A 20,986-nucleotide genomic window follows, 5' to 3' on the forward strand; every position below is an offset into this window, starting at 1 on the left:
ATTCAATAGGAAAATATTAGCTCCTAATAACCATCTAAATGCTTTGTTCGATCGTTTCTCTCTGGAAATAAATACATTCTTTCTGCACATGTTTGCACTACGTGGAGTTTCTGAGAGGGAAAGAAACAGGGAGCAAAACAAATAGTTTGAAAAGATGAGCAAAGCTTGAATTGATGTTGGCAGGAATTTTATAAAACGTGGGTCTGTCTTGGTCGTCTACTTCTGTTGAATAAATGTAGTGTTGTCAATAAAGTGGGGAATGAAATAAGCAGGCACAACCACCTTGAGCCTGTCCAAAAAGTTCAGATCATTTTATTTGGCGCCCGTGTAAAAAGCTGGAATCTCTGATCCAGAATGGTTTCAGTCAGGTTTAACGATATGTTGTCCATGTAGAGGGAACGTGCACTATGTTAAGGGCACTAGGTGAAACTTAAGCTAGGGAAACTGTGAGAAATGTTTACCACAATCAACAGGTTTAGTTATGCTGGCTTCCCACCGAACAGGGAATAATTTGCACCACACAATGAAATGCAAAACATCCCACAAAGCAGCCACAGAGGATGCTGTTACCTCAGCACGATGTAAACAAAAAACAAAACATATCCTCGATGACTCTCTGCGATTTGGGTTTTTTCTCATGTTGCAGCTTGAAGTTACTCCCTGAGATGTAGAAAATTAACTTTTTTTCTCCGTTCTCTTGGATCAAAGTTCAGTTAAGCTGAGCTTTGATGCAAAACGTGTCTGAAAATCAGTGTGTGGCTTGTGCTTCTCACCGGAAATATTTTCATTACCCTGCAGAGTGATGCATTTACACTCATGATGTGAAAGCTTTTTGTTTTCTCTTGTGAATAAATATGTCTGTCCTGGGGTTTGGTTATGGCCTGTTTTATCGTCTGACCACATGTGTTTTTGTTTTGCTCTGATCTCTTTACAGCGATATCGTCATGCACCCAGATCCCAGCAATTACCTTGGTGAGTTTAATGTCATTAGCACTGATGGGGAATCATGATCAAAACAATGACATTAAGATCCTGGTCTTAATGAACCTGCATTATCGGGAAATCTGAAAGAGTTCAGTGTGTCGTGTTCTGCCGCTCTCAGTTGCTGGCTCTCCAGTAATGTCAAAAATGAAATCTTTTATTTTGGATATTCCTGTAGCAGTGGAGTTCTTTATAGTTATGAAAATGGTGGAGACTAGGAAACAGCCTGCAATGTCATATTGTACTAAGTCCGTCAAAGTTAGCCTTAATGAGACGTGCTCCATGCCTCAGAAATATTTAATACTCCACCAGAAAGAACAATCAATATGTTTCTACAGAGGAGAGTCCAGGAGAAGAGACAGCGTCAATCTGATCCTGCTCTCTTAAGTTAAATGATTGGCTGTTTCATGAGCTTAAAGAGACACTATAGCTGAATTCAGGTGTGTATTTTTAGTTTCTTGGACACCGTGATGCTGCTTTTCTGTGTATTTTGTATATTTTGCAAGGAACCATGTTACTTAGTAAGCAAGCAAATAAAATACAGTATGTAGAGATTTGCAAACCAAGCGCAATTTTACCTGTATATGAAGAAATGCAGTACATACATAAGGTGGCATTTACTTTGGGTATTCAGCAGTGCCAACCAACTTAGAAAAACTTTCCAGCTACTGTAGTTTTATTACCTGATGTCAGCTTTTGACTGTTTGGCCTGTTACTACTTTACAAACAGCTACAGCGCAGCAAATTCACGTATGATATCATGATTTTAAAGTAAAAAAATAAATGTTAGTGTCTCTGTAATCACTCCGTCTCTCTCTGGAGCAGTTGACAGTCATTGTTAATTGAGTGGGGCCATGCAGTGTGTCTCTTGGAGCCGACGTCAGCAGCTAACCTCAGTTAACCTGATATCGTGACACTGGCTGACCTCTCCACATCTCCCCCTGCAAAACTCTGGTCTGTTAATGCAGTGCTCAGTGGAAACATGCCGGCGATTCATTGGCCAAAAAAAAGTTCTATTTGATAACTGATACCGGGTCAGTACAGAGAGCATTGCTTTTAACAGAACAGAAAACCAAGCAGGAAGGTGATAATGAGGACTGAGAAACTGAGAAAAGCTTTTTTGTTTTTTTGGTCACATTTTAAAGATAGATTCACTGCTTGGTTTTTCCAAACGTGGTAGCCTGCGGGATGGAAAATGAATGCTCCTGGATTCCAGGAGAAAGGCTGTTGCGGGTAAATATTTATGTCCTGTGTGGATTCTTTCATGCACAACATAAGCTTTGCAGTAATGTTGCTCATATATACTGTAGCTGTACAACATCAGCTCCGTATACTCCCTAATTTAAAGAAAAAAAACGCTGTATGGAAAAAAGAAACCATATGTTCATTATTACGCTTTCATTTATACTTTTATTAAAACATCATTGGCCTCCAACATGTAAAGAATGTACATAATAATAATAATATAATAATGAACAGAACTCTTCTATGTTATTGTATTTATGTATTTTATGATGCACCCTCGGGACTCTCAACTCTGCATTCTTTCAAGGCTTGAGCTAGTTTTAGAGGAATGTACAGTACAAGAAACAAAAAGCATATTCCCCCCATTATCTTGTTTTGTGTCTGACATCACTGTATACATCTCATTCGCAGTTCATCAACCACTCGCATCTGTTCCAAAATAACATGAAATAATCGAAACCCCCTGTGGCGGATACTCACGAATTCAGCATACGCTATAGATGTGCGTGTGCGTACACACACAATAAAACACACACTTGGATGCCTGCAGTGGATGGTATAGTGCTGTGCGCCGGTGCTTTAATCAGACCTTTGGTCGTAAAGACTGTGCACTGACCAAGGCAGCAGCTTCCACAGAGCTACTTCCTCAGCAGAACCAAACACAGAAGCCACCAACCTTGCTCTAGTACAGCACAGCACTGACAGACCCTCATGGCTGACCCTTGTCACTCGCTGCTTCTCCTCTCCATCAGTGCTCCACGCTGAGTGGTGTGTCCTTTGGTGCTGGAATTCAAAGGAAATGCCACAGATGCACTGTCAAAAAAGTGACCTTTAAAAAATACAAGAATATTTGCTGAGGGGGAACCAGCTGTCCATTTTACACAACATAATGTCAGCGGGCTGCGCAGTGTGGAGATTGTCTCTTAATAAAGTTTGAACTTTTAAAACTTTTGAAACAATTAAAAACACAATAGCACAATAAAAACCTTCGTTTTGTCTTTTAAAGTTTGCACGCTGCACTCAGAGTCTAGTGTGGGTTTACAGTATGTTCTGACAGGCAGGTAATGCTAAAAATCTCTTTTATGGTTTCACAGCAGTTCATGTGGGCTTGACAAGAGCAGAATATCATCCTGTCATGCAGCTGATTTCTCTATTTGCTATCCTCCACTCCTGGAGCTTTCAGACAGTTTCTAACAGTGCTGAGACCAGCACTGATGGTCATGTGTCGATGACGTCCTGCGCTGGCGAAGGTTCATGTGGCAAACTGGTAGCGTTGGGCAGCGGCTGCGTGTGGCTGACAGAGTTCTGCTGTAGCTCTAGTGCCATGGCGTTCTGCGGGTGGGGGAACTCCTTCACCTGCCTGCGGTACTCCAGGAAGGTGGACGCCTTGGTGGCGATGGCCACCACGTTCTTGCCAACAAAGATGGTTGAAACGCGACTGTCCTGAAACAACACCATGTTTACACCACGTATGAGGATAGTGACCACATTTATGGTGACCAGGCTTAGGACTGGGTACAGCATCATCTTCTGGGGCGACATGTGTTCCCCCTGCATGCTGATTTCACTTAGCGACACACAAGGCAGGATAAGCAGCAGGATGTAGCAGTAGAAGAACATCAGGCCCTCGGCCCAAATGGGCAGGCCTGTCCGCTGGGGCTCCCACAGGTTGGCTTGGATATCCAACAGGTCCAGCAGATCCAGAGCCACCCAGAACAGACGACTCCTCATGTCCTCCTTCTTCCGGAAAGTTCTCACATATTCCATACTATCCAGAGCCACTAGAACCAAGTACAGACCCGGCACACACACAGATAATAGTAACGTCAAAGCTTTACGTGCCACTGTCTCCAGACTCTTTCTGTCAGCCTTGCAATTCTGGAAAACAAAGTAGAGTTTGATCTCCAGTACAAAGATGTACAGAAACCACAGGATCATGGCGTATCCTCGTCGGGCGGTGCGCACCTCAGCCCCGACCCACACCGCCACGTAGCGTAGCACTATGAGGAAGCATACATCCCCTACCAGCACTATAATACACACACCGATCTTCCTGGGGCCCTGGTTCTGCTCCACCAGGTATGCGTCCATGAAGGCCATGCTGGTCATAATGACGATGGTGGTCAGGCACACGTGGCGTTTGTCTGGAGGCGGCAACACCATGGTGAGGGCACCTGTTGGCTCTCACTCTACAGTCTTTCAAAAGCAAAACTAAAATAGTCCAAGATGTAAAGTGTACGTCTACGTACACTGCAAACCTTATTTATTATGTTGAGATGCTCTGATAGATTTTCTGTGCACGGGGCGAACTGTCTAGCTACAGCATGTCTAATACTGAAATAATACTACAAGTCACTGCACTAATAGTCCGTAGAGGTGGACGATTATTACAGTGTAGAAGTAAAGCCCTGTGGGGGGTCAGTAGGGAGATGCTGGTTGCTGATTACTCTCAGACCATGTGAAAACAGGAACATCACATCGTTACTCAGCGCACTTCCATTGATCCAGCTCTGCCCCTGAGCAGCAGCTACACCGAGGGCTTTACAGCTGACACACCATGACTGATTGTAATCCACACACAGTCAAATGAAGGGAGAGCAGGCTTGGTCTAATGAACCTGTGACGGTAGGGCTGGACACGGTGCTGCGGCGTACGAATGTTTATGGGGGTGCTTGTGTTTGTACGAGACAGTGTAGGAAGCAGTGGATAGATGCACGTGCGTGCTGCGGCTCAGCATGTGCGAAGAATCCCTCTTTGGATACTCCTGTAGATGGTGGTGCAGTGTGTGTGGCTCCGTGCAGTCCTGCAGTGTGTGTGAAGGGAAATGGAGGAGAGAGAGGAGAGGAGTCAGCAGTGGCCAGAGGCCTCCAGCCGCCATAAATCACGGAGACAGCAGGTCAACGGCCCGTGAGGCCTCGCGTCTGACGCCAGCTTCCCCGGGGGGAGGCTCTTACACAGGGCTGAAGATCCATCCTTCCCCCCCTTCTTTTGCCACGTGCCCCTCCACAGCCTAGAGAAGGGGAGAAATAAAGAGGAGAAGAGGGGGAGGGCAGAGGAGAAGGAGAAAGAAACCTGTCAGCACTACTCGGCCATATAACACAGTTTCATTGCCAGCGGCCCTCCACATATGAGGAGCCAAGTAATGTGTCAGCTTGGCTCAAATATACCCAGTTTCACTATTGATGGGACAAAGCATATTGCACATGTTCAGCTGCTTCAGGATGTTATTATATACCCTCTATTATCTTTGATGTGTCACGTGACCTGTGGATACGTGCCTTAATATGCTCCCATAGCAATGTTAATATATTCAGCATATTTTTGGCCGTAATACCCCGTAGCTTAATTCTGCGAGTTAAATTAATAGAGGATTTATTACAAAAACTTGTGGAAACCAATTTTAAAATCTCATCTGGTAACTAACTGCTCTGAACCGCCTTTTTTTTTTTTTCCCTGCATTACTTGGCACTGCATTTGCTTCTCAGACGGGGGCAAATGGGATGAACGATGGCAAAGAGTTCATTTCCTGCACATAGTTTGAGTCAGTCTGGTGCAGTTTCCAAACTGAAACAAAAGAAATCCTGATTGCAGTACAGTGTGTATGCTGCAGGCTTTTTACTGGGGGATTACAAGGCATTTTCATGCTAAATTCTCTTCTTTGGCGTCTCTGCGGCACATAAAACAAAACTGCATTTCATCTACATGTGTCTCCTTTATTTATTCTCAGCGTCTAACATTTGTCAAGCGACTATTGAGAATCCTAACCTCGTCTATATGTCATTTCACCTCCACTTCAAGCTTCATTTAGAGCCTCCAGTTACACTCTTTTTTTTTTTTTAGCTGAAAGATGTTTCAAGGTGCTTCTGTTTTCACCTGTTTAGTATCTGAGCTGATGTGTGTGTTGGAGCGTGTGACAGGTTGGGTTCGGCGAGGATGTGGGGGCATCTGTGGAAAAAACACTAAATTGAGAAATTGTACAGATGCCAGGCAGTTAACTAACCAGCAGGAGCCCACCTTGTGCATGTTGGCCTCATCTATAAATAACACAGCATGTCTAAATATTAGCATGGAGAGAAAACAAGGCTGGATAAAAGAAAGCGAAATGTGTTCATTGAGCAGAAGCGTCTCCCTCAGTTTGCGCTTGTTGAGCATCCCATTCAGCAGAAACCAGTATTTATCTGTCCCTCTGTTCTCTTCTTGTCTGTCTGCTCCTCCTCCCGTCAGGCAGAACACGTATAAATCACATTAGTGTTTCTGTCAGCTGAGGTACGTTTCAAATCAAAATGCGACCATATCATTCAGAAAGCCCTGGCAGTGGTCCTAAAAACAAAGTTGCTTAAATAAACGGGAGTCACATTGAAAACTTCTGTAATACAGACATCCCAAAAATATTCTCCCGTTCCAGAAGAAGCGCAATTAGAGTAATTTTAGCAAATGCGCTGACCCAGATAGAAACCTAATATAATATGTAATATTCTCTTTCTAATTCTCCGCATAGCAACTCGGTTGGAGTCCCACAGCCTACTCCGATACTCCTCAACATATCTCAACATGATAAAGAATCTGACAAGTTAACGAGACACGCTAACTACCCTCTGAGGCTCTGCTTTGGCGCGGCGGTGTTGTGAGCCATCAGCTAATGTCTCTGCGCTTAAAATGTCCATAATGACGACTGCAACATGCTGATGCTAAGCAGAAACTTTTACTGTGTTCACCGTCTTGGTTTAGCACGTGCTTCGAATTGCAGATGTCATCCTTGTGGTGTCGCTAAGATGACATCAGACCAGAGATGCTATTCCCCAAAACCATGCATGATGAAAAATTCCACTTTGGGTCACAAGAACAGACGTAAATGTACGACGACTGATCCAAACGTAAGTGGATCTGTGGACTGTGTTCTCCTGTGTCTGCGTGGGTTCTCTACAGGTACTCCGGCTTCCTCCCACTGTCCACAGACATGCTTGTTTGGTTAATTGGTGATTCTAAATTGGCCGTGGGTGTGCATGTGAGTGTGAATGGTTGTCTGTCTCTCTGTGTTAGCCCTGAGATAGACTGGCGTCCTGTCCAGGGTGTACCCCGCCTCTCGCCCAATGACAGCCTCCCCCCCTCCCCCAATGAATGAATGGACTGTGTAAACATTAGCTGCGCAATAAGATTAATCTTGTTAAATCTTACTAAACAAATGTTGACCATCGTCGTGTGTTCTTGAGTGTTACAAATAACTGATGTTGCCATGCCAACCACCAACCAGCAATAGCCGATGTGAGAAAAAAAAAAAAAAAAAAGGATCTTGAAGATATGTAGATTAACTATACGTTCCTGAGTGGGTAGTTGTACCCCGAGCTTCCAATTACTCCACCACTGACCTGTTAATTAAACGTGTCTCGTTAGAAAGCGCTACCAAAGGTGGTTAAAACAATCAATCAACAGAACAAGAAATGTCACAACCTCAAATTTGCCATTAACAGACAGCGCTTCTAACAAAAACAGAAGGTCAGCGCTTAATTTTGTACCCTCTCAATTTTCTGAATATCTTAGGGCAACAATCGAAAAAAGCTTTTAGTGCTATTGATTGGGTTTGATTGTAAAAAGCCAATCCCGACGTGACATTATAAATTGCCCCACCTCCGTGTTTACTTTGAGCAATTTCAGAGACTTCAATTTCACTCCCATTTTGACTAACCGAGCTCCTCTTGATATGAGGGATTTAAGTATGTGATAAATAAACATGAGTTTGTTTGCAGAGCCGCCGTGTGAAATCATTAAAGCAAAAATGGGCTTTTGAGCTTTTTGAATGAGAGCCAGAGATTGAGGAGAGGTTATTTTTCATCAGGGGTAAAACACCCTTGGAAAAACATGAACTGTACCACGAACACCCACTAAGACTATTGACAAAAGTTTGGCTTTAATGGAATAATTTCAGTGAATACACAGTGCGCCGTCATTGGGGCATGAAGAAGACAAATAACATGTTATCTAACATCTCAAATCATGGATAGCCCAGTTTAAGAACATGGCACCAGAGTGAGTCTCATTTGTAATCCAAGCATGAATTTGAATGTTTAAAACCCATTATGTAGAACAGGGCCTAAGTAAGAGATTAAATTCATAAGATGGTGATTAATTGACTGATTAGCAGAATGCTGCGGATCATTAACATGCTACGAGGGAGACTGCACCCACATATACAGTACATCACATCATCATTTAAATGCCATTAATTATCAAAAAAAAAAAAGACGCAGAGATTGTTTCCCTAATGAACAGATTACAGCCGCCGCGAAGATATGAGAGGCTAAATTGGATGGTTTGAACCGCCGAGGAATTATGACTTCAGCTGTGAAACACGGATCCCGAGATGTCATCAGCGTGACTCGGCGCGCCCTGCGTTAACAGGAAACTGATGAACTTTGATGATTATTAGATGATTTTTAATCCTATCTGTCATATACTGCAGAGAAGCGGCGTCGTCTGTGAAATGACAGACGTGTGCTGAATATGCATGCGTTCATACGTCCCGCTCGGAGCTGAGGATTAGCTCGGGACGTTAACGCAGAGTTTGGGAGAAATGGAGAAATGTTCGTTGATATGGGGTATGACAGCTGCGACAACGATCAGTTCACATCTCTGCTCGACGACTTCTCCTGTAAGAGCAGGGAGCCCGCGCGTGTAAAGCTCTGCGGATGTTGCAGCTCTCCTTGCAGGCTTCAATTACTACGTATTAATTATGGTGGACTATAAATAGGCAACATGGAGGGCTGTGAAGTGGCAGGACAGCATTTCTTCGCAGAGGGAGGCTGTTATTGTGTCTGTGGTCCAGGCCATTATCTATCTAAACAGGCAGACCTTCCTTGTCAGGCAGTTATTTTAACAGTTACCCTCTCTGACTGGCCTCAGGCTTCCACATGGATCTCAACACGGACAAAGGTCAGGGCAGCCAGTGGCATTAGTGTATTTTTAATTTATTTTTTTTATGGGTTATTTAAATGCTGCTGTTTACAGATGCTACTTTTGAGCGTGAGCATTTCCCTTTTCTGTCGTTTTCCAACTTAATTGGCGTGTCCTTGCTGGAGTGATGTCTCCCTTTTTTGAGACAGACTCGGCACTTAAGGATAGTAAACACTTTAGACTCTGAGGTGCTTTTCTCTTAACGCTGATATGTTCTGACACTTCATACACCTTGTGAAGCGTGTGAGCAAGCACATGTTTACAGCAGAAATGGATGGTACGCTCTGTTACCTGTAGGCTTCAAATAAGACTGAGATGTTTATGCTCTTTGGAAATCGTATTGTTGTCCATCAGGCATAACATTATGACCACTTTCCTAATATTGTGTAGGTCTCCCTTGTGCCTCCAAAACAGTTGTGACTCATCAGAGAATGGACATGGGTCTTCTGAGGGTGTCCTGTTGTGTCTGGCAACATGACGTTGTTAGTGGGGGCCTTTGGGTCCTATGGGTTGAGGGGAGGGGCCTCTGTGGATCATCCCACAGATACTTGATCAGTTTGGGATTTTTCAGTTGTTCCTAAAGTGTTTTTGTGTGTGTGTCTGTGTCAGGCTGCATCCTGCTGGGGATGGCTGCTGCCATCAAGGAGTGTCATTGCTATGGGGTGGGGGTGTCTGGTCTGGTCTAGGTGGGTGCTACGTGTCTAAGTAACATCCACATGAATGTCAGTTCCAAAAGTTTCCCTGCTTTATCACAACTTCACCTGCCAGTGGTCATACTTGTTATGCCTGATCGGTGTACATTACCAGCTCTGTTTCCTCTCCTTTCTCTTGCTTCAACGCCCCAAGAATGATCAAATGTTTACATCAATGTCAGCGACATTGCAGTGTGACAGCTCAGGTCTCCAGAGTGGACCGTTTTGTCCGATATTTATGTCAGGTTGTCTTCATTAGGGCCAGAATGAGACCCATATGTCGCCTTGGCTGCCAGCCATCTCCATCATCTCAGCAGGTGCTCTGCGCCGTCCTTTGTGTTACAGTCAGCGCTTGGCTAGTTTTGGGAGAGGTGGCAGATTGCTTTGAATTTCCCCAGTACGTAGACTACAGCACGGCACAGCACAGCTCAGCGGAACAAATGCTTGAACACATGGAAACTTAACACACACACACACACATGCTCTCTGTGTGTGTGTGTGTGTGTGTGTGTGTGAAAGCTTTTAGAAAGTTGCAGCATTTCTTGCCTGAGAGATTGCAGACAAGATTGCCGTGTGCAGGTTACATATTTATATCATCTTTCACTGCCTGCTAACGTCCTATAACCACACAGCAATGCATATATCCTGTACTGATTATAACACATCGAAGTATTATATCTGCAGGTCCCTGAATGTGTTAAAACGTGCCTTGTGTCCTCTACCGGGACCAGTAACTAACCAGGCTACATTCAAAGATGCCTTCTTGATTTCCCCAGTCGCACTGACGAATGTTTGTGACATCTCTCATGCTCTCAGTACATTTCCTTAGCGTATAAAAACCACTAGACTCAGCTGCCTTCACGGGGCTTAGCGTCATCTGCAATGCATTATTCACTGTGTATATTTACTGTATCTAATGAATCACTGTGGTGGCGATTTGAAATTCTAAACACGTCTGTTTTGCATGTGGTTGTCTTTTCTGCGGTGCTCGCTTCTTTCCACCGATTTTGTGCAATTCAAAGGCACACATCTCAATTAGTCAGAAAACAATACACGGGGTTTGCATGTTAGTAGCTGCTCTTATTCCTATTCTCTTCCTTTCTTGTTGCCCTTGCATAATGTGCTTTTGATTGCTTATAAGGTTGCAGTGCTTTAGAATACTGAGGAGGATCTGAAACTGAGAACAGGGCTGTGTTTTGTATCAGTGGCTAAGCTCATTTTATCATCCATTATGGTTGATTAAGGCTGATCCTCACTCTACTTTGCCATGTCACATTGTGTGCGCGTGATAACCACTGAAGGTTCATTTCAGCCCATAACTGTAACTAACCCAATCTGTATTTGGGCTGTCTGGGATTTTAAATAGCCGTGGGTGTTGATCAAATGCTGCTGAAATCAAACACGCAGCACACGACAAAGGACGGATAGCCGCCGTACAGGGTAGTCTCCCATAGCAGCCATTGTATAAGGTTAGATGTTGAAAGCAGCTCAAAAGTGCTTTCCTCCAACTTGGCCCTCAGCAACAGAGACAAGAAGCTTTTCAACATGACAGACGTGTCTTTTTCTCCCCTGCCAACTCTCAAACGGCCATAATGTGCGCAGCGTCAATCAAAGTGTATTCTTTATTCACAAAGCTGGGGAGAGGATCAAAGGCACCCTGCCACAGTGAGTCACCATCAAAGTGAAGAGCAGCCCTCTGACATCCCACCCAGCATTTAGTCACTGACACGGGGGGGGTGGCAGGGAGATAACTAGTTGCCCGACGTATACATATGAGACAAGGATAATGTTTAAGTAGCTACAGCAGTGAAAGCTTTAACCTGTTGTTTAGGTACCTTTTCTACAGTATTTCCAATATCACATGCAGGCGAGCGGAGTTACGACACAAACTCTGCGTTCACATTGCGAGCGACAAAAGACACGGCACAAGATCCACTTTTCAATTAGTTTCTCTCATTGACTGCCTTCAAAAGAGTGACTCACAGGGTCTGGCAAGTTTACAATGATTGATTTGTGTAGCATTCATAATACTGTTCTTCATTAGGCTGTATCAAGGTATTAATATACCGCATGATAATTAGAAATCATGAAGATATTCAGAGATGGAGTGTGTGGCCCTTGTCAGTGTGATATACATGTATTAAACCAAATGTTTAACCGTTGCTCTTTATTAGGCTAATCATTTATTCACTGCATTTTTATTTGTGTAGGCATTATTAATTTTTTATTCTACTTTCTTGTTGAGCCAAACTTTAAACTGAACATGATGTATTTCTGGTCATAATAGTTTATTAATTCCCTTTTCACTTACTGTCACGCCATTGTTGTGAATGCAGTGTACTGTGTCGACCACGCCTGGAGGGAATTTCATTACATCCTTCAAACATCCATTTGGGCTTAAAGATGAACTGATTAGATTTTTATGTTCCTAATGTAACTCAAGAATTCCTTCATTGATTTTACCAAACCTCCACTTGCTTCGCTTCCTCTCTGTGGATGACTATCAGAACAGGGTACCTCCCATTCCCCTCACAGTCCAACACAAGCTCATTGGTTTTGCTGATTGTTGGTGGTTGCTGTTGTACCATGTCATGAAGCTCTCTTGGTGTCTCTTAGTTTATCCTTTAGCACCAAGAACAAACCAAAACATACAGAAAGTCTTTCAAAGTCTTCACTGCATGGTGATAATAAATCACAGACACAGAGAGGTTGGGTACATCCTGGCAGGTTGCCAGTCTATCTCAGGGCTAACACAGAGACACAGACAACCATTCACACTCACACGCACACCTACGGCCAATTTAGAATCATCAGTTAACCTAACCAGCATGTCTTTGGATGGTGTTAGGAAGCCGGAGTACCCGGAGAGCACCCACGCAGACACAGAAAGGCCCCAGCTGGCCAATGGATTTGAACCCAGAACCTTCTTGCTGTGAGGCATCAGTGCTAACCTCCACGCCACTGTGCCCCCCTAAATGTCATGTCATGTTATCATTGCTGTTTCCAGATTAGGGCAGCTGGTATCTGTGGTAGCAATGCTCCACGCACAATGTTGTTTACTCCAACAACAGCTTATAACCTGAGTTGGGTGGTACTCCTATTGTTAGAAAGCTATTTTCATTACCATTCAGTCTGACGAAATAACAACGTCTGCGTTGGCACAAAGCGCATGCAGCATTATTTTTTTAAAGAAATGATGAAACGATGAGACACGTCGGGAAAGTGAGAAAATATGGATCATTCCATACTTCTACCCATTCTGAGTGACTTTCATGCATTTCTCCCTTAACTTTTTACCTCTAACCTTCGCTGTCTGAAATACTGTTCAGGACTTTCTGCTTGTTCTCCTTCTGTCAGCCTTGCAAACTTATAGCCTGCCACTAACTGGCCTCAGTCCATCAAACATGTGACATTTAACCAATGATGGTCTTAGGGAGATTGAAATAGTGTTCTTTAAAGGTTGCTGAATAGATTTTTCTGTTGCATCCCAGTGAGCACGTTTAAATTCTGGGGCTGGATTTTTATTAAATGCGTTGTTCTAAAAATGTTAAAGTGATGGCAATCTGTGAAACCAAGGTTCTGCTTTGCTTGCGATCATGGGCAGTTTTTCCATTTGGTCAATGGGGTGATAAGTCCACCAAGGGCAGAAAGAAGTTTTTTTTCCCACCACATTCAACCAGAGTGCGAGGGTAACTGAGTATTTTTGGTGAGCTATGTGACTGCACAGATTTTAATTAACTGCACATTACCAACCCTAGTACTATTGTGGACTTGCTGCAGCAATTGTGGACTTCCTGAACCAAAAACAAATCGTGACGAAGTGACTCAAGTGATTGCAAGGAGTGAAATAATTTTTCTTTAATACAAGAAGCCGCTTTTACAACCAAAGCTGCAGAACTGGAAAAATAGCAAGCCAGTGTTTCTGCAAAATGAAATACAGCTGAGTTATAGAATTACATCTGGTCACACTCGTGGTTTAAGACATTTCATAACCTGAAAAACACAATGTAATGACCAAATATAGTTCAACAGAACACTCCCTGGCCAAAAAAAAGTCACCACTTGGATTTAACTAACCAAATAGGTAGGAACCTCCTATTGGATATTTACTGTATGAGGGATTATCTTTCAGCTGGCAACAAGTTATTTAACCCCAACTGATGCAATGAGTAGCTTCTCATTTCCCAAACAACCATGTTGAAAGATGTTGGTCTGTTTGAGAAGGGTCAAATCATTGGCATGCATCAAGCAGAGAAAACGTCTAAGGAGATTGAAGAAACTTACTGAAATTAGGTTAAGAACTGTCCAACACATTATTAAAAACTGGAAGGATAGTGGGGAACCATCGTCTTTGAGGAAGAAATGTGGACGAAAAAAATCCTGATTGATGGTGATTGGCGATCACTTAAACGTTTGGTGAAATCAAATCAAAGAAAAACAGCAGTAGAACTCAGGGCTATGTTTAATAGTGAAAGCAAGAGCATTTCCACACGTACAATGTGGAGGGAACTCAAGTGACTGGGACTGAACAGCTGTGTAGCCTTAAGAAAACCACTAATCAGTGAAGCTAACCGGAACCTTAACCCCACTGAGAATCTTTGGGATGTCCTGGGTAGGCTTTGTGCAGTGGTCAGACTCTCCCATCATCAATACGAGATCTTGGTGAAAAATGAATGCAACACTGGATGGAAATAAATCTGGTGACATTGCAGAAGCTTATCAGAACAATGCCACAGCAAATGAGTGCTGTAATCAAAGCTAAAGGCGGTCCAATGGCCTTTTTTTTTTTTTTGGTGGCGACTTTTTTTTGGCCAGGCAGTGTATAAAGTCCGTTTTAATTAAATATATATATATATATATAAAAATAAAAAACACTACCTTCTCTCCAACAAATAATCCCTCATTTTCTTTCCTTTTTCCAAAAAGCCCAAACGGTAGCCAGTGAAGGAGGACATTTATAAACCTCAGTTGGTTTGTCTCTTGCTTTTGGGATTTGAAACCGAAAAGCAAACAGTAACAATTATCAATCCCCCAGTAATTAAGTTTTGCTTCTTTTTAATCCCCTGTGTTAAAAACAAAAAAACCCACACACACCTTTAAGCAGTTAAAGTACCCCTCACAATGATAATTAGATTGTCCCTTCAAGTGATCGTCGGACGCCCCTTTTTTAATTTTTTTAATTGAGGACCACAACAGACTGTAAAGTGCCGCAGTGATTACCATCACCCCTCGTCTTTTACACACAGACAAACATCCCTGCCGTCTCTACCGGAGCCGTACCATGGTAACAAGCTATTACACACTCCTCTAGCTTTTAATTCTCCCATGTACCGATGCAAGAGTTTAACAAGCATATTGATTTTGTCCATGTGATACCAGCTCTCATATTCATTTCTCTAATGATAATTTGGGGTGTTTGATCAACCGGGGAGAGAAGTCATTTTCATCCAGCGGTTTTACAGAAAGATCCATTTAATCTTTGTGTCAATAACCCATTCCCCTCCCCCGTTCCCCACCGTGTCCTGAGCTCACTCTTCTGCCTTGCACTCCCTCCTCCGCTGTTCACTGTTGCCATTTCTAATCTGACCACCCTGAGGGAGGTGGCATCCATACCTCATTCCAGTCATGCTTGCTTTGTTTGGTTTCATCCCGCTTGAGGGTAAAATGACTGCTTAAAGGCATCAAAGCCTCACAGGTCCTACTCAGTATTTAGCATTTCTGTGTTGCGTTAATGCAGCAAATACTGGCGGAAATGTAGGAAGTAGGAGAGTTCTGTCAGGGAGTGTTTAACCACAAAAGCTCACTTTGTCAATTAAACACCCACTCACCCCGCTGTTGCCACTACTTTGCATAAAACAGATGTGCACTGTTAGGTAAGAGGGCAATAGCAGTCACCTTGATGCACTGTCCTCAGAGGGAAGTGTAACTGGAGAAGAAGAGCAAGGAGACGAGACAGAGGGGGAGGCAAGAGAGAGCAAGGGTTGCTCTTCCAAGTGACTGGATAAAAAGCACCAGAGATGCGATACAGGGAGGATTTGAAGTGCCGCTAATGAGCTGGGAGTTAAATCGTATGGCTTTTGCAGAGGAAACAGATTTAAATATTAGCAGCTAGGATTTATGATGGGAGAGTTTGAAACGGGCAGAAAAAAAAGCAAAAGCCGCCCCTTTCAACAAGTCACTTGATCTTACATTCTGCCTTATTTTCCACGAGGCTTGTGAAGGAAATCTACTGTTGGAGAGAAACATGATGGCTTTTTTAAAAACCCGTCTGCAAGATTATTTACCTTCAAGTGGAGTTATTTGTCAGATTCTATTCATGTGCTCTCCACTGCATCTGAACTGAAAGTGGGCGTTTGACAAAATGTTGCAGAATCGAATGGTTTCGCTGGCAGGGGGCTCACTGACGGCAACACCTGCTTCGTATGATAATGAAATGGAAAACAATATTTCAGTCAGGATTAGACAATTGTTTGCTGTGCGACACACTGAGGAGTGTCGAATTTCTTGGCAACTGCTCCCGCTGAGGTGTGTTTGAGTTTGACTCCAGCATTTAGAAGTGATTGTGCATGTCTGAATGAAGGATTGCGTTCACTACGACTTTACAAAATTTAAAAAAACGCTCGAACAATTGTGATCGTTTTACCGTGGCTGCTGTTGTCAGCTGAACGTGGCTCATATACGGCATTCCTTCAATTTCTTGTTGTGTTGTCCACTAATGTTTTACTGGCAATTATCAGCTGTGTCATTGTGAACAGGCTATTGTAGCATTTGGCAAGCTGTCGTGAATTTGCTCAGCGGCGTGCAGGTTTTGATTGCCAAGTGATGTTTTTGGCTTTGTTGTGACTGTGAGGCAGTAGCTGTTCAGCTTTCTCACACACACACACACACACATATATGAAAGAGTTTCAGCCAAGATACTAAATCAAACTTAATACTTATCACTAGGGATGTCCCGATTGGTATCAGGAGATGGGTATCGGGGTCGATCCAAGCATTTCTAAAATGACTGGCTAGTCTGAAGCAATCTTTTGTAGTTGTAGCGTTAAAACTTAGAAGAAGAAGAACCCAAATCACCTCATTAAGCGTGTCTTCATTGTGGAAGTACTCTGGAAAATGAAGTCAGTCAGCGTAAACTGTGCTCTTTAAAAGAAAGGTTTCCTCGAGAGAAACGTCAAGGCGAATAATATTACAGAGAGGGTGAAGGAGTTTCTTGCTAGTAGAAAAACACAGGTTTTTGCCATCTGTTGGAGCTTCTGCAGCCAAGATACGAGCTACCTTTTTGACGCAGTAATAATAACACTAAGAGCCCTATTTATTGGACGTAATACAGTCACATGGTGCACCCGTAATCTAGGAGAATACAAGTAAGATAAGAAAAGTCTTTATGAATCTTCAGTGGAGGAAATTTTGTTTATTTAAGATCAGATCGGGGCTCGGATCGGGCGATACTGGATATTAAAAGATCTGTATCTGATCTGATAAAAAAAGAGTAGAAATATGACAATGTTTAAGTTTCCAGAAGCAACACTAAAAGTAAGACAGCTTATAAACCACTTTCCGTATTGCATCTGCATTTAAAACGCATACAAATGCATAACGGCACGCTGTGGTTTCCAAGAAACGAGTTTGCAGTTTAGAGGCATTTTACTGACTCTACAGACCGAGTGAACGCTCCAGAAATCTCATCTTTGGAAGCTGTGGGAGTCACAGCACCGGCCTTGATTAAAACCCTACCAGGGGCTGGCCAGCCAACTCACAAGGTACAACATACATAAGAGATATGCAAGGCATTTACATTTCCCCTTTTTGTTTGGCCTCCATGTAGCGCCAGCCGCTGTACTTGGATACGTAACACGTCTCAGTACCTGTCTCTCCGATCACCGTCCAGAGGAGGAATCAATATCAAGCCTCCAGTTTAACTCCAGGTTAAACAGAAAATGATTGTTGAAGAAAGAAAGCGTACTTCTCCATAAATACAGATGTATAGACACCAACACATGTAAACAAAAGACTTGCAGCCCTTTAAGCCCAAAGACTATTGTGACACATCACAAAAGGGAAGTACAATTAGTGGGGACACTTAAATACAACTAATCATTGACAATGGTGTCCTGACCTCCTGTTTTTGAAGAAAAAACTGTTGATTGACTGTTTTGCCATCTCCTTTGTTGCAGTTGTAAGGGAGGGACAACATTACACTTAAACAATGTTTACAAGTTGCTCAGATTGTCCAGAAAGTAGGTGTGAAATTTATTCACTGTAACTCTCACAGTGAAACAGAAACATATAGTTCATGGTGACTTGGTGCAGAAACCCAAAATAAAATGCGTCGCATTTTGTTGCAGAGATCACAGTCGTGCAACAACTGACAGAATCAGTGATTATTCAAGATTGCCAAGCAGCTGAACTTGCTCTATAGTGTTGAGTGAATTGGTGAACATCAACCTGAGATGAGTAACTTGAACTTGTGAGAGCGCAAGTTTTAAGAATAATACTGAAGTTACAGATAAAAACTAAACTAACTGAGGTTGTGTATTTCAGAAAGGACATAAAACTAACATGGTTTGACTCTGCTAGGGTCCACATATATTAGAAAACCCACACAGTTTAAATTTGAATTTAAAGAGAAATAACAAATTCAAATATTTTTGTAATTTCTTGCTATCTAGCTTTGTGTTTTGTGGAGTGGAGACGGAAAGTGTTCCTTGACCAGGTTAGAAGATAAACTTTAAAAGGCCTGTTGAGCCACATTTCTTTTGCTTTTGAGCAGATCCAGTGTCAGATTATCCTTCGCTTTACACTTCGCTGCCAGCTGAATACTATAAAACCACGAGCGTGTCAGTGTTCTACCAAACAGCTGCAGGTCTTTGTGCAGCATACTAATCCATGGCAATAGCTGAAAATTAGTAAGGACAACTCCAGAATTAGGTAAAGATGCTATTTGTGAGCCAGTGAGTCAAGAAAGACTTCCATTATGTGTCCAATAACAATTAGAACTCCGGTATTTTATTCTGTGCTCTAATAATAATCGTGTAACATCTAAAATTGATTATTATAAAAGGTGTCTCTTTATGGAATCATTATAATGGATTACTTGCACCATTAATATCAATTAATGGTGCGCGCATTTCATTTAACAACTTGCACAGTGGTGTGTCTTAACTGGTGCACCACTCAAAACCTTCCTACGGAATGAGCTTCGCAGAGTACGACGTGCACCATCCACTTAGAGATGACGGCACATTCGCTTCTTGAAGCAGGCATCTTCTTATCAATTAAAGAGCTTCGGAGACCGGCGTCAAAGAGTGACATGAACATCCGTCAGTGTGATGTAAACAGCCCTACAAAACCCCCCTCCAACAGATGGACCACACTAACAAACGTCTGCTCTGTCATGCTTTTCAAACTCGGTAATTTATAAACAGTCAACAATGCAGAGGGAAAAAGCAATTAAAAGCTGAGGTATTAATTATGTGACTGGAAACAGTTCAAGAATTTGCAGAGGTTGTGTTATACGTCGGATTCTGAGCGATGATTTGCAGGTTTTCGTGTTGCCGAATTCAACGGCTTATCGAGAAGGAATATGAAACAACCGGAGGCTCAGCTGGCAGAGGCCCAGTCACCTTTTTAGTTTGAGACTTTGGGATGGCAGTGAAAATAGGTCATAATACATAACACGAAAATAAATGGTGATGTGCATCAAGATGTGCATTCCACTGAGGGATAAATAAAGCATTATCTTATCTTACAGTTGGTATGTATTTCTCTGATAATAATTAGAATGGCTAACGCATGATGCAAGTAGCTAGATTGTTGTGTAGGTTTGTGCTCGTGGAAACGTGCTTCGGGAATTGATCTAAACTGGCGGAAAATATATTGTCCCATTCAAATCTTAAAGGGGAACTACTGTTTTTAACAACCTGGACCTTATTTCTGGCATAAAATCCGATCGTTTACTCACCCATATAACTTTTGTGTAATTTGTATTCCTTAAGAAGATAATTAGATCAGCGTATATCCATGTAGTGGGAGTGACTGGGGCACCGAAACGCAGCCTCTAAATAACTCATTATGTGCAGCGAAATCGTTCATTTCACCAGTGTTTTGTTGTCGTACGCTAGTGCTATTCCCCGTTGAGTCCAGAGTTTGCTTTCCGATTCTGAGGTTGCGGACGAACCCTAGCAGTAGCACATTACAGGTAAACAAGCCGACTGCTGCGGGTGCGCACGGCACTCAGAGACAACATCATCCAGGTCAGAAGGCATCATCCGGGGTCTGTAGGTCAATCTACAGACCCTGGAGGATGATAACAGCTAACTTCGGACTCAACAGGGAATAGTACTAGCGTATCATAACAAAATATAGGTGAAATGAACGAGTTTCTCAGCAGATAATGTGTTATTTAGAGGCTGTGTTTCGGTGCCCCAGTCACTCCCACTATATGGATATACGCTGATCTAATTATCTTTTGAAGGAATACAAATTACACAAAGGTTATATGGGTGAGTAAACGATCGTATTTCATGCCAGAAATAAGGTCCAGGTTGTAAAAAACAGTAGTTCCCCTTTAAAACAATACAGTGATATGAATGGTGTTGTGCATCAAGGAGTAGCACACTGAGGTACACATAGGATGCAGATAGCCTGGATGTTGTCTTGCAGATGTCTTAATTTTAACATTGATTAGATTAAACTGTATTTCTTACATATTCTGGCTTCAACAAGAAATGTGTTAACTGCACACCATGTAAAACATCTTTGTCAGATTGCTTTTTCACATAACTTTCGGAAGTTTAATTTACTGAACACCAAGTCGAAGGAGCTTGAATACCTATAAAAGGTTCTGTTTAGGTTGTTATATAACAGCTATATATTACGCTGCCGGACTCGTATTGCGATCGCTGCATTGGGAATTGATCTAAACGGACGGAAAATATATCGTCCCATTCTAAGTCAAGGTCTCAGATTAAGCTGGGGGGGGGTTGTTGTGAGCTAAAAAGTCAATCTGATCAATCAGCCGACCGCTGTCAGCCTTTTCAAATGAGAACAGCCTCCATCTGGGGAAGTGCTCTGCTGATGTATAACACACACACACACACACACACATACGCGCATACACC

The 20,986-nt window shown here is 42.7% G+C and overlaps 1 protein-coding gene across 1 annotated transcript; it reads right to left on the reverse strand.

The window, feature by feature from the left end:
* Window positions 1-3,444: 3,444 nt before the first annotated feature.
* tmem121ab (transmembrane protein 121Ab) lies at window positions 3,445-4,389 on the reverse strand (the record flags this gene model as incomplete). Its single annotated transcript, XM_084559647.1, has 1 exon — window positions 3,445-4,389. The coding sequence occupies one exon, from the start codon at window positions 4,387-4,389 to the stop codon at window positions 3,445-3,447; it is 945 nt and encodes a 314-aa protein (XP_084415773.1).
* Window positions 4,390-20,986: the final 16,597 nt, after the last annotated feature.

The sequence above is a fragment of the Chelon labrosus genome (assembly GCF_963514085.1).
Source record: "Chelon labrosus genome assembly, chromosome: 14".
Taxonomy (NCBI): Eukaryota; Metazoa; Chordata; class Actinopteri; order Mugiliformes; family Mugilidae; genus Chelon; species Chelon labrosus.